Source organism: Aspergillus ruber, assembly GCF_000600275.1.
Source record: "Aspergillus ruber CBS 135680 unplaced genomic scaffold scaffold00017, whole genome shotgun sequence".
NCBI classification, from domain to species: Eukaryota; Fungi; Ascomycota; class Eurotiomycetes; order Eurotiales; family Aspergillaceae; genus Aspergillus; species Aspergillus ruber.
This window is the reverse complement of record NW_024467313.1, coordinates 361,889-381,572: the sequence shown is the minus strand read 5'-3', so window position 1 is coordinate 381,572 and position 19,684 is coordinate 361,889. Positions and strand designations below refer to the sequence as shown.

Genomic DNA, 19,684 nt, shown 5'->3' with positions numbered 1-19,684 from the left:
GGCATGTGTCCTATCCATCTATATCCCGTTTTCTAGATCTGAGATGGAAGATGCATTGGATCACGTCTGAGTACTTTTATATCCTATATCAATCACATCGTGAATCCTATCTTATCGTACAAGCACGTCCCCTCATAAAACGATCCATTCATTGCCTCCCAATAACCTCCAATCCATTCATATACCCCCTCAAAACCTCTGGCACAACAACAACCCCCATCTTCTCATCCCACCCGTTTTCCAAAATCGCCGCTAGTACCCTGGGAATTGCCATCGCTGTCCCATTAACCGTATGGGGGAATCTAGACTCCTTCGCCGACCCACCGCGCACCCGCGTTCCCAGTCGTCTACTCTGGTAGTCCGTACAGATAGACGCGGAGGTGACCTCGCCCCAGGCGGGTTCGAGATCGGAGGTGTTGCGTAGGCGAGAGGGGAAGAGGGCTTCGATATCGCGTTTTCGAAAAGCGGAGGCGCCGAGGTCTCCAGTTGGCATTTCGAGGATGCGGCAAGGAAGGTTGAGGGAAGTGAGGATTTCAGTTTGGATGGTAAGAAGGTTGTTGAAGAGGATTGTTGAGGGGTGTTCGGTTTCGGGTTGAGTGGGGTTGTTGTTGTTGTCGGTCCAGCCGAATAATTCTACCTTGGTGAATTCGTGGACTCGGTAGAGACCTTTTGTGTCGACGCCCCGAGATCCTGCTTCAGCGCGGTAGCACCGGCTGGAGCCTACCAGTTTGAGGGGGAGCTGGGAAGCCTCGATGTCGCGGCCGGCGTACATGGCTGCGAGGGGGATCTCGGCTGTGCCAGTCAGTGAACGCGGGGGCCTCGAGTTTTTATCCTTCTCGCTCTGCTCAACAGTCCAGATCTGCTGCTCATTGTGTTGGTCGCGGGGCTGGAAGCCACATGCCTCTGCGATGTACGAGTAAACAAGCGAAGGAGGGGACACAATCTTCCATCCGTGACGGCGCGCGACGCCCAATGAGTACTGGACCAGTGCATGCTCGAGCAGCGCGCCTTCGTTTGTGAGGAAATACCATCCCCAGCCAGTCGTGGTGGCTGAGCTGGTGAAATCGATCAGGCCCAGGGAGGTGCCGATAGCGATGTGGGACCGGGAGGGATCTGGTGATGCACGGGTAGCCCATTTGGGGGGCGATTGAGGATCAAAATTGATATAGTCAATTAACTTAGGGTCATGTCCGACGGGAGTTTCGGAGGATGAGAGGTTGGGGAGGGCGAGAGCGAGACGCTGGATTTCCTCCGCGCAGCCCGCTTTCCGGGTGTTCAGCGCGTGTGATTCATCTTTTAATCGCTGCGCTTCAGATCGCAGAGCTGTTAAATCCTCCTGTCCCGTATTTTCCTGCTGCTCACGAGCCACCTTCGCAATCATCTTCTCTAGCTGCTTAATGCGGGACCGCGGAGCTTGAAGATCATGATCGAGTTGTCGACTCTCCTCGGACAATTGCCGAATCTGGAGTGGGTAATCGGAATGAGAGGCATAGTTTCGATCCAGACAGTTCTTCGAATAAATCTCTGCGTTCTGGCGGATGTGTTTGATGTCTGGTGTGGGTTTTGGTGCTGTCGCTGGTCGGATCACATCTGACGGGCGGCGGAGGGACGAGGTGAAATTGCGGCGGATGGAGGGGGTGAATCTGGTGAATCTGATGAATCTGCGAGTTACTCTGCAATTGAGGCAGACATATGGTGCCTTCGAGGCCATGGAGGAGGCCATTCAAGGAATGGGTGTTGGAGGGTGGTTTATTTTTGTATGGATTGAAGATCTGCGGCGTTGAAGTTTTGGATTCTGCCGCTTTCCCGATCAGGATACTTATCGTGTTCCGTATTTTTATTCAGGTTTGCCATTGTTAAAACATAGGTAAATGCATTGTCGTAACTCTTAGGACCATAAAAAAATACGGCGCTATCAGCCTGACCACTAAATTCCCAGCTTATGCTTCTTAACCCTCGCGCCAACGCCAGCAACAACCAAAACCGAAGTAGCCACAACCCCCCACAAAGGAATATGCAAAGCATTCAGATTGAACGTCGTCTGAGTAGCCGCTGTAACAGTCCCCAGCTCCAGGATCAGTAGCGCATACCCCGACGCACGATGATACTTATAGATCTTCTTTCCCGTATCAACACTCCCCAGCACCTGGACCGGCAAGAAGTACTGCACCACACCGACAGATGCCTGCAGAATGATAATGATATATGTAATCAAGCCCAGCACGCCATGGAGAGATGTAAAGCGCTCATGGTCGCCCTTGTTGATCTCGATAACGAGAAAAGCCATGATGAAGGTGAGCAAGCTGAGTCCTTGGATGGTGTAGTGGAAGCGGGCTCCGATGAGCTTCTGGCGTGCTGTGCTCGTTGGCTGGAGGATGAGGGTTCCTTGGACTTGGAGGAGGAGAGCTATGGTGTTAAGGAGCTGTATCGGGTTAGCTATGATTCATGAGATTGGGGTTGGATGAGGACCGTTGGTATACGCACCGGATGACCAGTAAAGAGCATCAGTGGCTGGGATAGGACGCCCGACCAGACGATGATCGTCAGCTGGGGATAATCAATTAATATCTCTTCATCTGTATATAGATCCGTGTATATCTGTAACAGGCGTAGCACTCACCACCCATATTCCAGCCTGCGCGATCGCGGCCGTGCCTATGGCAGCCAGTCAACATAAATTATTTATCAACATTTACGATATAATGGACTTACCAGTAAAAACATTATACGGCATAGCATTCTCCTCTCTCTGTGTCGCGGCACCTGGTCCGCCCAGCAAAGGCTGCTCGGCCTCGGCCTCGATAGTTCGAGGATGTTCCTGTGGAATTCCAGTAGCAGACGCCATTATCGAGTCAATTTATGTTTGAAATGATTACAGAGGAATGATGTTTACAAGAATTGCATTTGTATATAAACAGTGAGATGCTCAATTGCCAATCACAGTCAGCTGATTACAATGACGCAGCTGGAGGCGTCGATTGCTAATCAGCTGAACTAGTTAACCATTCTGCAATGCAACAATAAGCTAAACAAAAGTACAATAACAGAGCGAGATACCGAAAGAAAAAGCAAATGTAAACATGTAAATCAAGAATAACAGCAAAATCAGCTAGGGAAAAAACAGAAACAAAAACAGTCTATTCGATATGCTAACACAGCGACCTCAGGAAAAACAGCGGAAACAGAACAGTATCAGAGTATTAAACATGGGGAAAAAAGCAATAGCAAAGCAGAAACAGCAAAATATTTATCGATCTCTTACCACAGTAACAGCAGCTACTGGCCTCCGTTGCAGACACACGCAGCACTCAACTCGTGCTCGCGACAGAATCCAAACTGGTGACAGTCACGTCTAACGCACATGCGCTCCGGCAAGTGATCATTGACGCATTCCTCACCCTCACTCTCGCTCTCGTACTCGTCGTTATCACCATCCTCGCTTTCGCTGTAGAATTTCCAGACGTAAGCAGGGTCATAACCCTCGGGAAGTAGGTAATCATTTTCATCGAAATCATCGACATCGATACCTTGGTGGTTGGAGCTCGGGAAAGGGCTCTGTGCCTGCCCAGGGGGAGTAGGATAGGCAGTGGCTGTCCGTCGCTGTTGCTCTTGCTCTTGCGCCGTATCTTTCTGCTGGAGTTGCTCGAGTTGTTTGACGACCTCGTTATAACGCTCGACGAAGATTTTTAGTCCGGTAGAGCAGTGGTAGATGAAGCATTTCTGCTTGCGAATTGTTTCTATGAGGGCGTCTCTTTCGTTGATGAGAATGCAAGGATGGGCAACCATCTTGGTGCTTCTGCTCGTTGGCGTTGTCGTATACTAGAGGGTCCGAGTTTGGCAATGATGGAGAGGAAGGAATTGACGAGATGACTGTGATGCATATAAGATGCTCACAAGTGAGGTACGGCCCTTTTATAGCTTAGAAGCTGTCCTGAGCAGCCCATAGGATTTCCCAGTCTGAAGCTATCCCGTAGTCTGAAAGGGAACAACTTCATTGATGCCCCTGCAATGCCCTTGTCCATATCGCGACAAGATCATTGATATAATTGTTCAAACACACCATGTCTCATGAAGTATTAATGGAGTATCTTATGGTCCTTTCCACGACTTTAGGTGATATGAGGCTAAGTGTGAAACATGACCCCCAAAAAAGCCATGGTATATGAGAGCAATCCTTCAGGTTCGAGACACTAGCAATGCCGAAGAGAAACCACCCGAAGGCAAGACTTAAAAATCAAAGATTGAATAGTCATTTCATCCAGATAAGCCAATTAAAAAAGCAAAGGGTCAGGGCTTTTTCATCCATTCACTTCATCCCTTAGCGGCATTTACCATGCACAAATACTGCAAAGAGAAGCCCTAACCATTCTAGGTTTATTTAACGCACCAAAACAATCCTCTTTACTATCTAATCTTCCTTCAACCTCCCACTCCAAGACAAACATATTTGTAAGAATATTAATCGTCCTTCCTCCATCCATTGACCTAAGACATTGCCTTCTCTGATCTCACAATCACAATGTCCAGAGCCGAAATTGAGATTCAATCCATCCTTTCCGCTCTCAACTTTCTTTACCGGCGCTGCACCGATCCCTCCACCCGCATTACCCACAGACCCCACGGTGTGGATTGGATCTGCGTCGAGCGCTGCGTCTACCGTCTTCTCGTTTTGCGCGGAACCATCGCCATGGACGAGAAAGTTCCTGAGGATCCTTGGGACTTGTATCTGAACGAGTACGCGCCTACTGGTACGCGTCGTTCGATGTCTTTAGGTCAAAGCCAGGGTCAGGTTGTTCAGAGTCCGATCTCGATGCCTTCTACTACTTCTGCTTCCACTACAACCGCGTCTTCCGAAGACCTGGGTCGGGGTCGTCAGCCTGCGAATTGTGATGGAAAGCAGCGGCAGCAGTCACAGCACCGTATCCGTTTCCTCGATACTCCTAGCCCTGCTCGTGATAGAGTTCCTCGTCGCCTTCCGCTGAGCCCTGCCCCTAACGCGCGATTCCATTGAGTCATTATCGGTTACTCCAACACGCAACATTGGGTTAGCTTGGATTGGCTCTTGTGGTAACTTTATTTCTGGTAAGACTTATCTTGAACAGAAGACTTGGGCAATGCTTACTCTTTGCAATAGGACTGCATAGACGCCCGTTGGCATATCATAATGCTTGGATAGTGGTCGAGGACAAATGTGTGTTGGATATGGATATGGGTACGAATTTGTTATGGCTCCTGTTTCTCTCGATGTATCTATCTTGTCAAAAGTAAGAACAGCGTGACGTCTCGTGTAAACTCGTGGTAAAGGCAACTTGCATTGTGGCACTCTATATTATCTTCTTGTTCCATAATATAGCCTTATATACACCACAAACCTTATAATAATTATTTCAATCCCATTCTCATCGTCTCGAATGTACCAGAGTATTTCTCATATCTTGATTTTCCATTTCCTGGAATCTGAACCCGGGTTATCCTGACGGCGACAAACCTCGCCTGAAAGTCTTGATAGAAGATCTTGATAGAAGAACCCATCCAATTGTTTTGAATCGTCAGAACTTCAATAGCGAGAAACTTATCCAACTTGGTAACCATTTCCGACCTTCATTCCCTCCAAGCACGCCCCCTGAGCTACAACAGCAATGGTTGCATGTGAGATTGAGCGCTTGGTGGAGAGATGGCCGACCTACGATGTATACTGGCATGAGGCATTTGCTTTGTACAACGCTACTGCTGTCTCCCAAATAACCTTAATACCGCCTTCTTTACTTCTGGCCGCATCAGAGCTCCTAGATACGGTCCACAAAGCGGTCAGCTGTTGTCGAGATTCTTCCACGATTCCCATCAAGAGTACCCGCTGTGGATCTATCTACGCTGCTAATGACTCGTTTGCCGCGTGCCCAAGGTACCCAGCTACGCACAGACTGCTCTCATTGACATGATGAGAGCGTTTGCCCTACTATCTCTGGGTGATGAGAGAAGTATTAATGGTGCCATCGGCGATGACTCGATCGATTGCGCAGACATCACTGATTGTCCATGCTGTCGCGCTCCCCCCAAGATCTGGTGGATCTGGATAGAAATCGACGAGTACACATATCTATAATCGCCCATTAGCCGGTGATGAAACGGACGACGTCCCTGCGCAAGATGTAGGTCGATTACGCTATTCTGAAGATATGAACGTTGCATATCCACACAATTCTAGCCAGTCATGTCAATCCCACACATCCTCTGGCAACGAGTATCGTTAGGGTCTGACTGTACTCAATGTGATGCTTGTCCAAAAGGAACATGAGACTGAGACAAATATGGGTCGTCGGTGCGAAGTGGGAAGGTTTTTCTCAAGAAGTATACTAAGCAAGCTTACAGTCGAAGACAGTCGTTCTCGATTAAGCGTGGCTCACTCGTTGGAACTATTCGGAACTTGCTGCACCCTCTTGACAAATACCCCAGGACAACAATGAGACAACAAGAAGGCAAAAGAAGCAATGATACCTTCCAGCCACACCGCTTATTTCTCCGTGGTTCCGTCCAGATCCTCAACCCAACTCCTAAAACAGCTTACATTCCTGAAACAAGACTTCTTCAGAGGTTGGGCTTGCACAACACAAAATGTACAGCATGTAAGGCGGTTGTCTATTTCTGGCACTGTTCTAGAATATGATAGCATGACAATAACAGCGTGGACATGCGTACACCGTCGTACAGAGCACATAATCTGGGTTAATTAGTTTCTCGGGAAAATGCAGAATAACGTGCATATTTGATCTCTTCCGCTCTGGGTTTCTGCCAGGCGGTACACTGGGTGGCAAGCATTGCAGATCGTTTATGGTACGGAAGCTAGGTTATAGGAGAGAGTGGGGGGCTCAATGCATGGCATGCATGTATATGTACAAGTACCCAGCGTTTGTAGGTCTGTCAGTGTCAGCATCAGTATGATATTGAATTGGCATTCATGATGCTGATGCTGATCGCATAAGATGTGCTCTAAATGGCTTTTGGAGATCGTAAGTAGACATACCTGAAAATCACTCTAATCGCCAATGTGCCATGTAGCAGTCCAAGAAGACGACACCGCTGCGACACAAAACAACGGTTACATGCAGCCGGCCAGGCAATCATCCATACAGACACGCGCTCTGTTCTCCCGTCATTCCGTTTCTATCCATTTCTGCCGCTGTTCTATTCCAGGATCGTCAGGAGATCCCCCAAACTTCCCCGTAATCTGGCGTGGCAATCTGACAATCAACGCATCTAACAAAAAGGGAAGTTGAAGAATGCAACTACAGATGGATGAATGACACACGGCCGCGGCATCTTCAAGACACTTCCGGGTTACACTGAAGTTCGTTTCTTTGTAGATCGGCTTGTTTCTTCTTTGTTTTGCTGTTTATTTCTCCAGATCGGCGCAAATCAGGTCTCAGTGCGCGATTGAACTCCGATAGATCCTTCTTTCCCCCCTTGTTCCATGTGGCCAGCCAATTGTTTGTTATATGCAAACGGACCCCAGCATGTATGCAGCCCATCGAGAGCAAACATTACCGGCAGCTTGTCCCCATGTATTGTTTGTAAGAAGGAATTCGCATTATAGAACCATAGAAACTTCCAAAACATGATCCGGTTCTAGTAAAACCGTTGCCAATAAATTTCTTCTACACCGACTCGCCACCAGTTATACGGTCAAAAGGGGGGTGTCGTGGCTCGTGGCCATCCGTCCAGACAGGTTCTATCCGGTTCGGTTGCGCGGTGATATTCGGGTGGTTTCACAATTTGTCCCAATGGGGAACAACGGAAGTTGCTCATACTGGGACCTTCGCAGGGCAGCCAATGCAACCAGACTGACAGTGGGAGAAATTTTTTTTTCCCAAAGGAGTTTCGTTTTCTGTTTTTTGATCATCTGTTGTTTTGCCGTTCAGCTGCATCATTTCGGGTTGAAGTGCAGTGGTGCAGTCGGTGACAGCCCTGGTATCACCTTGGCGCCTGTCACCAAAGAACAATGAAAGATCATTGAACATCGCCAAGACTGGGGTTTATATATATATGGAGTTGGCGACAGACCTTCATTGTTGTGGATCAAAGCAACTATTCCTCTTCTCCAGCTTCAGACACCTCTTTGTCGGAAGACATATCTCTCTCCTTAGTATCAGTCCTCTCCAATTCCAACTTCTCTTAACATTCTGGAGAACACGGTTGTCCTCAATCCTCCTTTGCCCTCCTCCGACCAAGCAAGCAGATCGTCAAGCTCCCCGTCCCCTGGAAATAAACACAGAAAGACTGCCACTATTGCAAGATTGCAACTGAAAATGCCGTCCTTGCATATCTACGAGAATGCGTCTTTCCCCGAAGCACAAGGTCTCATCTACGACGAATCCGAAATGGCGCTCTTCCGCGCAAAGCTCTCCTACCAATCAACCATTGACGCCCGCATGGCATCGAAAGACCCCAACCTGGCAGCAATCGCGGAGACCCAGGCCCGTATCCTCAAGCGCTGGGAAATGCTGAAACACATAGACAAGGAGGCGACGGACAATGGGACGCTAAATCCGACAATAAAGGGAGAACTGAAACAACTCCCTTGGAGATATAAGGAGCTGGAGAAGAAAGCAACGGAGACCGGGGCTTGAAGACGGAGACTTGTATACTAGGAGTCAGATCATTCTTTTTTCTCATCATTTCCGGCGTTCGAGGATTCAGGAACCTGCGAAGCATACCATCATGGCACATGGAGTTTAGACATAATACCAATTGCTTTTTTTTCTTTGTTTCACTTGCCTTTCCCTCTTCAAAATTGTATTCTCTCCTGATTCTATCTCCTAGCTCTGAACGAAAGGGCCCCTGCATCGTCACAGGCCACAGTAGAACACAGGAATCGACTCCCGAATCCCCCTTGGTAGAACGTCACACATGTCAACGAGTGCTGTAACAGTAACACGTACGACACGTACACCATGTGTACCGTCCAACCGTCACATAATAGCAGAGAATCTTCCAATGCCCCAGATCGGCACCGGGGAGGCTTTGTGGCACTCTACAAAAAACGACCAATGCCAGCCTCCAGCCCCCCGAATGGAAAGAAAAGAGCCGACGGAGAACACGATAGATGACGAGATGACTCCAGCAAGTGAGTTCTTTTGTCGAGGACTGGTTGACAATAAGCACGTGGTTTTCTAGGAGGTTCTCTTTTTCATGGAGATTCGTGGCAGGTGTTTCAGTGCGCAACCATCCGGAGGGTTGCGATTGTGGATCGGAGAGTTCCAGTGTTGGGGCAGTTTGTACACCATGTTGTCAGAGCTGTGACCATTATGGGGTTATTTAAACGGATATTTCAATAAAATATCTAGAACTAGACAGAATGGCCATGATGAAGAAGAAGACAAGAAATGCACAGAAGAAGGAGGAGAAGGAAGAATGTATTTCTCGATCACATCGAGTAATACGGCCCTATCTACCATTTCCGTTATCTTATCGATGAAATCAACCCCGCCTTGGACGAGCTAGTTGCCATGTTCGGAGTATATAAACAGTCCATATCCCAACTCCTCTTCCTCCTGATAATCAAAATCTATCTTATCCTATTACTACCATTCCTTGACTAAGATTACTACTTCTCATCTCTCTCAACCAACATGGAAGCCAACGCATTCCCCCCCTCCGCCGCCGAACCCACCGCCGCAGCCACAGATTTCATCCCCTCTACCGAAATCGACACCACCTTCGCCCACAGCACCAACCTTGCCTCCGCAGCCCTAAACACCAAGATCCTCTCCCGCTCAGACGACTACTTCGCCTCCGCCACAAACCTCCTCACCCCGACACCCCCCATCAACCGCCCCGGCGTCTTCATCCACACAGGCGCCTGGTATGACGGCTGGGAGACAAGACGCCACAACTCAGAACCCTATGACTGGGTCGTGATTAAGCTTGGTGTGGCCAGCGCGGTGATTAAGGGTATCGAGGTGGATACGGGGTTCTTTGTGGGGAACTTTGGCGAGAAGGCCGAGGTGCAGGCGACGAATGCCGAAGGCGGGGTAGATGATGAGGAGATCGCCAAGGCTGGATATCGCAAGTGGGAGACAATTTTGCCGGCGAAGGAATGTGGGCCTTCGCAGAGACGGGCGTGGTGGGTTGATGGGCAGTTTAGTTCGAAGCCCTACACGCATGTGCGGTTGTTGATGTATCCTGATGGCGGGTTTGGGCGGTTGAGGTTGTATGGACATGCTATTCCGCCTGCGTTGCCGGCGCAAGTCACCGCGAGCACGGACCGCGCGGTGTTGCCGGTTGAGGAGCTTTCGTCGGCGTTGGTGGGTGGGTTGGCGCTGGGTGCGTCGGATCAGCATTTCACGCCGTGCTCGAACCTGTTGCTTCCTGGTCGTGGGGAGAATATGGGTGATGGGTGGGAGACGGCTCGTTCGCGGGGTCCTGGACATGTCGATTGGGCGATTATCAAGCTTGGTTTACCGGGGTCTGTGGCCAGGATTGTGGTGGATACTAAGGATTTCCGGGGAAATTTCCCGCGGACGGTGAGGGTGCATGGGTTAGTGGGGAGGAATGATAAGGAGGGGCGAATTCCTGCGCATGATGACCCGGAGTGGGTTGAGTTGCTTAAGGGGGACAGGGCTTGTAAGGCGGATATGGAGCATGTGTTTGAGGGTGATGACCTTGCTGCCGAAGGCGAGGATATTCGGGTCTTCTCTCATGTCAAGTTAACTCTCGTGCCGGATGGAGGTGTGAAGCGACTGCGCATCCTGGGTAGAAGAGGAGCCATTGCTTAAACAAGCATCTTAGACTAGTTATGCATGTACATATCGGAGCATTTCAAGATACAGACCCAATTCTATATCCTAAAAAGCATCTATGCACGTTGTATTTATTGCCACAAGCAAACTCCAATCCATATCCAGACCGTCTTTTAAAAAAAACATAATGAAACAGCAGCAGGTATCTAAAGTATTAGAAGAAAGAGAAAGAATTTCCATCATCCTTTCAAAAGAAAGAATAAAAAAACAACCGCATCATGATTCATATCCATCGTCATTATTCATTGGAAAGAAAAAGGAAGAAACAATTAAAACATCAATAATAAATATCACGCTCTCGAATGAAGGGGATATAGAACTGTAGAAAGACAAGAATAGAAAAACTGACTCCGAACTCCAACGAGACCCCAATATCTATGAGACGTACTTCTCGTTCCCGTCTGGTTTTCTGGTCTGCAATATCGAAACGTAAAAAAATAAGTAAAAGTCTAAGCAGAAGAAAGGATCAACCCGATTCTGACGGCGGCTTCTCCAACTGTTTCTCCTCATCCGGCGAAAGAACAACATTCTCCGAGCCCAATGACGTAAAACTATTTGGACTCGGCACTCCAACATCCGACGAAGAACCAGTAACAGCAGCACTAACACTCGCCCGATTCTTGTCGCGAATCGCCAGTCTTGTCTTCGTATAGGTCGGCACAGGAGCGAGGTACTTATCCAACATATCGGAGAGGATACTCGAGCGCACGGGTTTGGGAAGGTAATTGTTCATGCCAGCCTCGATGCACTTCTCGCGATCGCCCTCGATGGCGGACGCCGTCATAGCAATGACAAGGACTTCGTTGACGTTGGGGTCTGAGTCGCGGCGGATCTCACGGGTTGCGTTGTATCCGTCGAGAGTTGGCATTTGTACGTCCATTAGGACGACATGGAAGGGGTTTCCTTCCTGAGAGCATGAGCGCAGGGCTTCGACTGCTTGCCGGCCATCGCTGTAGGCTTCGCATTGGAGGTTGAGGCCGACAACGAATTTGACGGCGATCTTTTGGTTGATAGGATTGTCTTCCGCGATGCAGACGCGGATCTGCTCGCGCGGAACCATGGAGAGATCGCGGGCGATCGGCTTCGCAGGCGTCTTGATCTCGACTTGGTTGTGATTCTGGGAATAGGTGGCTTTGGCAAAGGTTTCCTTGGGCGCCTTATTGAAGGACAGGTGGAACGTCACTGTTGTGCCGCGGCCAGACGCTGAATCAAGCCATATCGCACCTCCCAGAACATCCTCAATGATAGCTTTACAGATACTAAGTCCTAGTCCGCTACCCCCATAGGATCTTGCGGTTGAGCTGTCGGCCTGCGAGAACGGTCTGAAAAGTCGCGATTTCTGCTCCTCAGGAATTCCAATTCCAGTATCCGTCACGGAACACTCGAGACGCACACGGCCCTTACCCTCGCGGGAAACTTTAGCCCTTACAGCCACGGATCCCTTTGGCGTGAACTTGTAGCTATTACTAAGCAAGTTCATGAAGATCTGATGTAGTCGGACCGGATCACCAAGAACAACAAGGTCCGGCGGAACTTTTTCCAGGTCTTCAATCGTCTCCAAGCCTCTGTCCCGATGCGTGTACCGCAGCGCACGAACAACCTCCGAAATAGTCTCCTTGATATTCAACGGAACCGTAGAGATTTTCATTTTGCCCGCCTCCAACTTCGAGAAATCCAGTATGTCATTAATAAGCGTCAGCAACGTATCAGCGCAAACACGGATTGACTCGACATATTCATCCTGCTCTTTATCCAAATGAGTACCTTTAAGCAACTCCGAAAGACCAATGACTCCGTTCATCGGCGTTCGTAGATCGTGCGAAATATTTGCCAGGAAGATGGACTTGGCTCTGGCCGCATCTTCCTTCAGTTTCACATTATGGTTGGCTTCTGCTTCAGCAGCCTTGGCTTTCTGCTCTGCTTCGCGGGCCTGTGCGAGGGCGCGCTTTTGCGCCTCGACCATCGACGCGTTGGTTGCGCTGACCTTGCGGACTTCCCGGAAGAGCAACGCATTAGACAACGAGATACCAATCTGGTTGCAAAGCAGATGAAGGACCATCACGTTTCGTTGCGTGAAGGAGTTTGGTTTCCCTTCGATATGGATGACACCAAGAAGATGCTCTGCTTGCAGAATGGGCAGCGCGATCACGGATCGACCAAATGGGAATCGGACCTGGTAGGCCTCGCTGACATTGGAGAAGCGTTCATCCTCGAGGACGTTGTGGACGAGAACTCTCTCCTTAGTACGCATCACGTAGTGCGAAATTTGCTGGGCCATCTTGTCGTCGACTTCGGAAAATGGGAGGCCATCAACAAAGGACTTTTGTCCCTTTTCCAAATCACCTGCGGCTGCAACGGCGAAACCATTGTCGTCGAAATCTGTAGCAATGACTGCATAATCCGACCCGTTACATGATTCAAGCACAATCTCGATCATCTTGGTGAAGAGCTTATCGATCTGGAGCTCCGACGACATAACTTGACTGGATTCGAGAATGCTCGACAGATCGATGATGTCGATTCCAAAAGCAGAGATACTGTCAAGTGACCGCTCCCCTGTTGTAACTTCATTCTGCTCGATCCAACGATGCTTCCTATCATCCTCCATATTTCGGGTCATCACCATATGATCCTGCCCAACCGCTGTATGGTCAATTTCGAGCGAGTCAACAGTTTGGCATCCGACATCGATGCTTCTCGACGAAGTAGCCGTCTTGAGCAGCCACTCATGTTTCTCAGAAAGCTGTGCTGCTTTGCCTGCTGCGCTGATAGCAGCCCATGCTGCGATAGCGTCTTGCATCACGGAACGTGCGGCTCTCTTGGCACCGCGTCGGATCAGGAACTCGCCGTGCAACTCGAGTGCAAGGGCTTCTTCCAACGGCCACCCGTGGATTTGGCAGTGGTCGATCGCAGCTTCGAAAGTCTGAATTGCTGAGGTATGATCATTGCGGACCTCATAGATCAACGCCTCCAGGATCAACGACCACATACCGTAATTTGCATCACAAGCACTCCGTGCGAAATCAACTTCCGCCTTGTACTGTAGGACAATTTTCAGGTTTCCGTCCAAGTACCCGCGCGCCGGATAGTCATTGTGAAGGGTGAGAAGGGAGAGTGCGAGGTAGAAATAGACAACGTAAGCAACACGGGCAGACCACAATCGCGGCATTGTCTCCATCATCTGAATGCCCAGTTCGATGGCTTTAGTATGGTGTCCGTAGACGAACAAAGGGATCATGGCGAGACCCCAGTAGATATCGTGGGGTCGGTCGGCGTTGCTCGCATTGGTGTCCAAGTAGGTCATGAAGAGTGCAGTGTTGTGGTTTTCATCCTCCATGATTGTCTCGGGACATTGGTTGGCCGTCTTGCCTTGCAGGGCACGTGCAACCTGCCGGACAGCAACAAGACTAGCGCCTCCACGGGTATCATTCAGCCATTCCGGAATATCCTCTGGGCTCTCGTTACAGAACGCCTCCAGCTGTGTCATATCATGGCCCAAAAACAGCCTCGTCATCGCCATGGATGACAAGCTGATCAATGTAATGTACGGGTCTCCCATCGAAAACGAAACCTCCAACGAGTCCTCCAATGCCGGCAGTGTCGAGGCCATGGGGACTCGTAAGTGACTAACGTAGAGGTTATGGACAATAGAGCCGCGGCTTTGCGTCCAGGGTTCAGGACAGCGATCGAGGTGCATGAGCGCCAAGTCACTAAGTCTTGTGGCGAGGTCGAGGTCCCTGAATCGACTAAAGGAGATCATGGCAAGATGGGAGCATCCGATCGAAATCTGGACAAATCCACCACGGAAAATATGAAGGTTCATCATCTCGATTGCAGTTCGATAGAAAGTCAACGCATCATCCCAATAGGTAACGGCCATCGCTTCAGCCATGACAGCACCGATAGTGATCATGTTAATGTCTTTGCTGACCGGCTTACGGACAATGGCTTCTAAGCTCGCTTTCTCGACAACTGCCTTCAGGTTGTTGTACGCAGCATCACACTCTTCGTATGTCGTTGGCTCACGAATATGTACTCCAAGCTCCTCCAGGCATGTGAGAAGGGAATCCATGGATTGAAGATGATTTCCCATTTGGGCATAGATCTTTGCCTTGACGATCCACGCCCTCGACTTGCACACGGCAGTTTTTCCATAAGTGAAAACCATATCAAGTAGCGCCAGAGCATCCGTGTTCTGACCCTGGGACCACGACATTTCCGCTGTGGCAATGTGCAAACGCAGCGTTTCGTCGTAGTAAACGTCAGTTAGGTTGTCATCCCATGGACAGTCTTGAAGGAGAGCCATGCAGTGGCGAAAGTACCACAGGGCCGTCGGTCGAGCGCCAGATTGGGCTGTTGTTTGCGCAGCATCCCAAAGGATTTTTCGGTAATCGAGTCGCTGGACGACACGCGATCCGATTATGCGCGACGCGAAGGCGACGTGGCGAGCCATGGCGTAACGGCTACGACCATCGTGGTAGTACTTTTTCATGGCTTGCGAGATGATGAAATGCATTTTCTCGACATTTCGATTTTCAGTCAACGAAGCAGCGGCCTGCGCCAGTCGATCATTGGCAAACCTGCACACTGTTAGAGCTATCCGTAAAACGAAGTAAGCGTATACGAACCTGAATTCATCATCCGTCCTCCCAGGAATAACCAAATTAGCCTGAACAAGATACTGCAATCCGACAACGATATCCGCTTCTGACTGCCGGATCAAGTTCGCATTATCCGGACACGTCAAGTCCTGCACCTCATCATCCTCACTGGAGTACAGAAACTCGCTCGTGAGCAGCTTCTGGACGAGAGAAAATGAAAACGGGCTCCCCAACAATGCACCCCAGGCAAGAATCAACTGGGCCGACGACGGGATCTCTAGAAGACGCCTCTTCATAAATCCAAGACCAAGCCCTTCGCCATACGTAGGTGCCACAAACTCGGTAAAAATTCGATCCAGATCAAACTCCCACACAGAATTCTTCCACGAGTACCATATACACGTCTTGCTATAGCATGTTTCAAGCATCAAGCGTGCGTAGAAAGGGTTTCCTAAGCTCTTTTCCTGAATTACAGCTGCCAGGGGCGTCAACATGGTATTTGGTTCTTGGTGCATTGTCGCCGCGACAAGTTCCATAACCTCCTGTTCGCCAAGTGGGTTGAGAGCAAGTCTGGTGATGTTGGGGTTTTCAGCCTCGAAAAGTGACTTGATAGCGTTGGATTCAAGTTCGGCTGGACGGCTTGTCAAGATAAGAACGCATGGGATCTTTGCTTTCATAACATTCATGATCAACTCTAGAGTCTCGTCGTCCGCATAATGGAGATCATCGACGCACACACAGATCAACTTGAATTGCGATAGCGTTTTCAGAATCTCCAAGAAAGTCTCCATTAAGCGCATGTTCTTCAAAGCAGCATTCGACAAAAAGAACTCCACAGAACTCTGGCCGCGATCGAGTCGGGGAAGCACGACCCGCTTGGACGGTTCCCCTCTGGTTGATGCATCTTTCAGGATGTATTGCGCTGCAGAGAGTCTTGGCGAGATGTCATTCTCTTTCCCACCGGGCGACATCAGTTGCTCCGGGAGTTCCAGGACTTGATGCAAAGTGGACCACATCGGGCGCAAAGCCGTCCGCACACTGTTGTGATAATCTGTTGTGACATCACGCTCAGAGAAAATCTGACGCAAGAGACTAGCAAGAATCTTCGCGAAGGGCTCGAACGGGATCCGTCTCGCACGGTCAAGGCGAGCAATCCCAATATAACCAAGTTTGCGAATGGCCGGCTGCACCCGGTTCAAAAGGTCCGTCTTCCCTATACCCGCCGCACCGCTAATGGTGATCACCTCGCAACGCGCAGAGCGACGGAGCTTGTGCGCCGCTTTGTGTCTGTTGTGAACCGCTAGAGTATTGTCCCCGTGACTCGGTGTGTTGGTGCTCGTGGACGGTTGACTATCGCGATCGGTTGTCTCCCACGAAGAACGGGTCGAATCGATGGGACTTTTGGCTTTGCTTCCGGGTTTAGGTGTGGATAACGATGACTCGGTGCTATGAAGCGACTCATGGGTCGAAACGCGTCCGAGAGGATTGAGCCCGCCGTTTGAGTTGGCTTTGGGTGCAGCCAGATGGAATGAACCCGAGTCACTGGAAGCTGACGTGATCTCAAAGCTATCGACACGGCCATCTGATATCGATGAACCAGATCCTAGCCCACTAGAGTTTTGGGCCGCTGACCTTGCCATGGCCGACTGTTGACGCCTGTGAACCTTTTCAACTACACCAATGATCTTGTCGTATTCTTGCCGTCGTCCAAACATGCGAGATGGAAGGGTGAAGAACGAAGACACATCACGCTGGGCAATCTGAAAGTCTTTCAGGGCTTCGCTGTTGCCATCACCAAGCAGTTGGGAGATCTGCGCTAGGTCCCTCTTCACTGACGAAATTGTATGGTAGCGATCGGTCACCGTCTTCTGGGTCATCTTCTGAATCACGGCCGAGACGGCATCGGGGATATCCATACGTTTGGCAGAGACTGGGGGCATCCTCTTCCCGAGCACATTCTGCACCACCTCAACCGCCTCCTCACCGGTGAACGCCGGTTTCCCAACTAGCATTGTCCAGAAGAGTACACCCAAAGCATAAATGTCCGTCCGACTATCGGGCTCCGTAGGCATTCGGCCTGTCTGCTCAGGGGCAATGAACTGTAACTTATTCTTCACGCCTAGCTCCCGTGATAAAGATGACCAACCCTCACTCAGAATGTTATCGAAAGACCTTGCACCGTTTCCCGTATTCGTCAATTTCACAGAAGCAGTGTCGCGGTTAAAGTGAAACGCATCACCGCGAATTTCACCATGGACCGTTTTCAAGCCGTAATGTAGCAGTTCCAAGCAGTCGCACGCGCCAATCGCGAAATCGAGGAAAGTCGCAAGAGAAACCTGCTCCCCGGGAGTGGAGTCGTTGCTGTCGCTCTTGGCCCCCACGGCAAACCATGCCGGCCCAAAAGCAACCAGCTCACGTAGCATATTGGGACCAGGCGACTCGAAGGTAGCCACCAACAGAGGTCCTGCATCTCCCGGGTCTGGCGGTAGACGGATTAAATCGAGGGGTCGTATTGTATGATTACAGTCGGGGTCGGAGGTCTGGACGACAGATCTGATCATATGAAACTCGCGCTCGAGCCTCACGATATGGGAGGAGACGCGGGCTATCACGGGGATCCATGCTGGTTCCTGATCAAGCCTGGACAGAGAGATCTCGCTGCTGGATTCGCTCAAGCTGTTTCTCCAGTGATGGCGGAACGCAGGACGGGACTCGGCACGGGGCGAATGGCGAGCAAGGCTGGAGGGACCGGAGGAGGTTGCGGCGGGCGTGGAGGCATCCGATTCTGGCGACAGACGGTGTCCGAAGACATGCCAGTGACTGTAGGTCGAATGGAACGGCTCGCTTGACTGGTCCCACGTATATCCCGGTAGTTGGGAGAGTCGTTCGAAAAGGCGTGCGGGTGGGAGCGGTAGATCCTCTCCAAAAATGTGATCCTCCATCTCAACTAGTGCTTTTGTCTACCTTTTGAAATACTCAGAATCCAACCCCTCAACTGACGGCCATAGGTGGTATAACTTCGAAGAAAAGAACGGACTTTACAGGTCGGGAGGTCAGAAAACACGCTGAGGTGAACCGCGAAATGTCATAAGGACGAAAACGGACGGGTAGTGGTGGTGATGAGGAAGAAGAGGGGGGTTTTTTCCCTTCTTTCCTTTTCAGCTAAATCAAACAATGTGAGGCCAAGGCGGAGAGAGTTGAAGGAAATAGAGAACGAAATTAAAGGGAGCGAAAAGAAAAAAAGAAAAGAAAAGAAAAAGCAAAAAAGAAGCAATTCGCCTCGTTCACAGTTCACAGCATCAAAATCAAGAGATCCAGCGAAGAGAAGAGTGAGGGACAACGGTCGGAGTTATCCTCGTGCCAACAGAGGCCGCTTTTGGTGCCTGAGGCGGAATGTAGTGGCTGAGTCAGCTGATGTCACGAGACTTGCCCTATACAGTAGCCATTCACCAAGTACCACCAGCTCTGGCAATTCATCAGACATTAATACAGAGTATACAAGCACTGCTCGGTACCACAGTAAATTACTCTACTTTGCGCACGGTATCTCTTAGCGAGTTTAGGGAGCCACGTCGTTCCCGCACTCCAATCCAAAGGAAACACTCCGGGATGATCACCATAACTTTCATGAGGACAGTGCGCAGTACCCATGCTCTATCGAGTGATATTCGCAACCGTTGCGGAAGAATCGAGAAACCGCCCGTTGATAGCGCATTGTCTCTAAACTATGCTGTACATCGTCCGGTAGCTTGTCAAGTGGGTATGCAAATGCAATAGTGCGATGGCAGGTCTACATACTTTTGCTACTTTGCGCATTGTCCCCTGAAATTCTTCTTTATTTGTACAATACTAAATAGATCTTGACGCGTCTTTGGGGTAGTATTTGGAGTGTCTCAGTGCAAACATAGTAGGAATGGGCATGATGCATGAGCTCTTATCTTGTTAAGATCATGCCCCTGAATATATATCCATTGAGACCTTTTTTATACATATCTACTATCAATTCTATTTATAATCGGACAAATCAAATAAGCCGTCAAGCAGTTGATTGACGCTACTGGCTTGATATCATAACAATGACTGAATATAACGTCTGACCGTATGCCACCCGGTAAATAGACAAGCATAAGCATACCCGTTCACAACTTATCCTCCGAGGATAGTGTCCCCCAAATAGCTTACGCACAGGCATCCACCAGGCGGAAAGATATCCGATCTGATTGACTCCTGGGAGATCAACAACGACTCATGGTTACTCTGTAACTATCATCGGAGAGTTCCTGATCA

General features: G+C 49.8%; 6 protein-coding genes across 6 annotated transcripts; 3 read left to right on the top strand and 3 right to left on the bottom strand.

Annotated features, from left to right (window-relative positions):
* Window positions 1-148: 148 nt before the first annotated feature.
* Window positions 149-2,845, bottom strand: EURHEDRAFT_516176 (seryl-tRNA synthetase; the record flags this gene model as incomplete). Its single annotated transcript, XM_040786447.1, has 6 exons — window positions 149-1,590; window position 1,673; window positions 1,955-2,422; window positions 2,485-2,547; window positions 2,621-2,655; window positions 2,713-2,845. The coding sequence occupies 6 exons, from the start codon at window positions 2,843-2,845 to the stop codon at window positions 149-151; spliced, it is 2,142 nt and encodes a 713-aa protein (XP_040637950.1).
* A 431-nt stretch (window positions 2,846-3,276) lies between these two features.
* On the bottom strand, window positions 3,277-4,001 carry EURHEDRAFT_539416 (uncharacterized protein; the record flags this gene model as incomplete). The annotated part of the gene is made up of 1 exon (XM_040787363.1): window positions 3,277-4,001. Exon 1 carries the CDS (start codon window positions 3,784-3,786, stop codon window positions 3,277-3,279), a length of 510 nt encoding a protein of 169 aa, XP_040637949.1. The 5' UTR covers window positions 3,787-4,001.
* Window positions 4,002-4,435: 434 nt separating this feature from the next.
* Window positions 4,436-5,322, top strand: EURHEDRAFT_100325 (uncharacterized protein). Its single transcript, XM_040777651.1, has 2 exons — window positions 4,436-5,082; window positions 5,135-5,322. The coding sequence occupies exon 1, from the start codon at window positions 4,520-4,522 to the stop codon at window positions 5,009-5,011; it is 492 nt and encodes a 163-aa protein (XP_040637948.1). The 5' UTR covers window positions 4,436-4,519; the 3' UTR covers window positions 5,012-5,082; window positions 5,135-5,322.
* Window positions 5,323-8,303: 2,981 nt separating this feature from the next.
* On the top strand, window positions 8,304-8,624 carry EURHEDRAFT_458422 (uncharacterized protein; the record flags this gene model as incomplete). Its single annotated transcript, XM_040784503.1, has 1 exon — window positions 8,304-8,624. The coding sequence occupies one exon, from the start codon at window positions 8,304-8,306 to the stop codon at window positions 8,622-8,624; it is 321 nt and encodes a 106-aa protein (XP_040637947.1).
* A 906-nt stretch (window positions 8,625-9,530) lies between these two features.
* Window positions 9,531-10,909, top strand: EURHEDRAFT_413484 (allantoicase). The gene has a single exon (XM_040782182.1). It carries the CDS (start codon window positions 9,627-9,629, stop codon window positions 10,770-10,772), a length of 1,146 nt encoding a protein of 381 aa, XP_040637946.1. The 5' UTR covers window positions 9,531-9,626; the 3' UTR covers window positions 10,773-10,909.
* A 108-nt stretch (window positions 10,910-11,017) lies between these two features.
* EURHEDRAFT_100258 (putative sensor histidine kinase/response regulator) lies at window positions 11,018-18,732 on the bottom strand. Its single transcript, XM_040777650.1, has 3 exons — window positions 18,440-18,732; window positions 15,425-18,361; window positions 11,018-15,376 (listed from the first exon to the last, which is right to left on the bottom strand). Exons 2-3 carry the CDS (start codon window positions 18,337-18,339, stop codon window positions 11,263-11,265), a joined length of 7,029 nt encoding a protein of 2,342 aa, XP_040637945.1. The 5' UTR covers window positions 18,340-18,361; window positions 18,440-18,732; the 3' UTR covers window positions 11,018-11,262.
* Window positions 18,733-19,684: the final 952 nt, after the last annotated feature.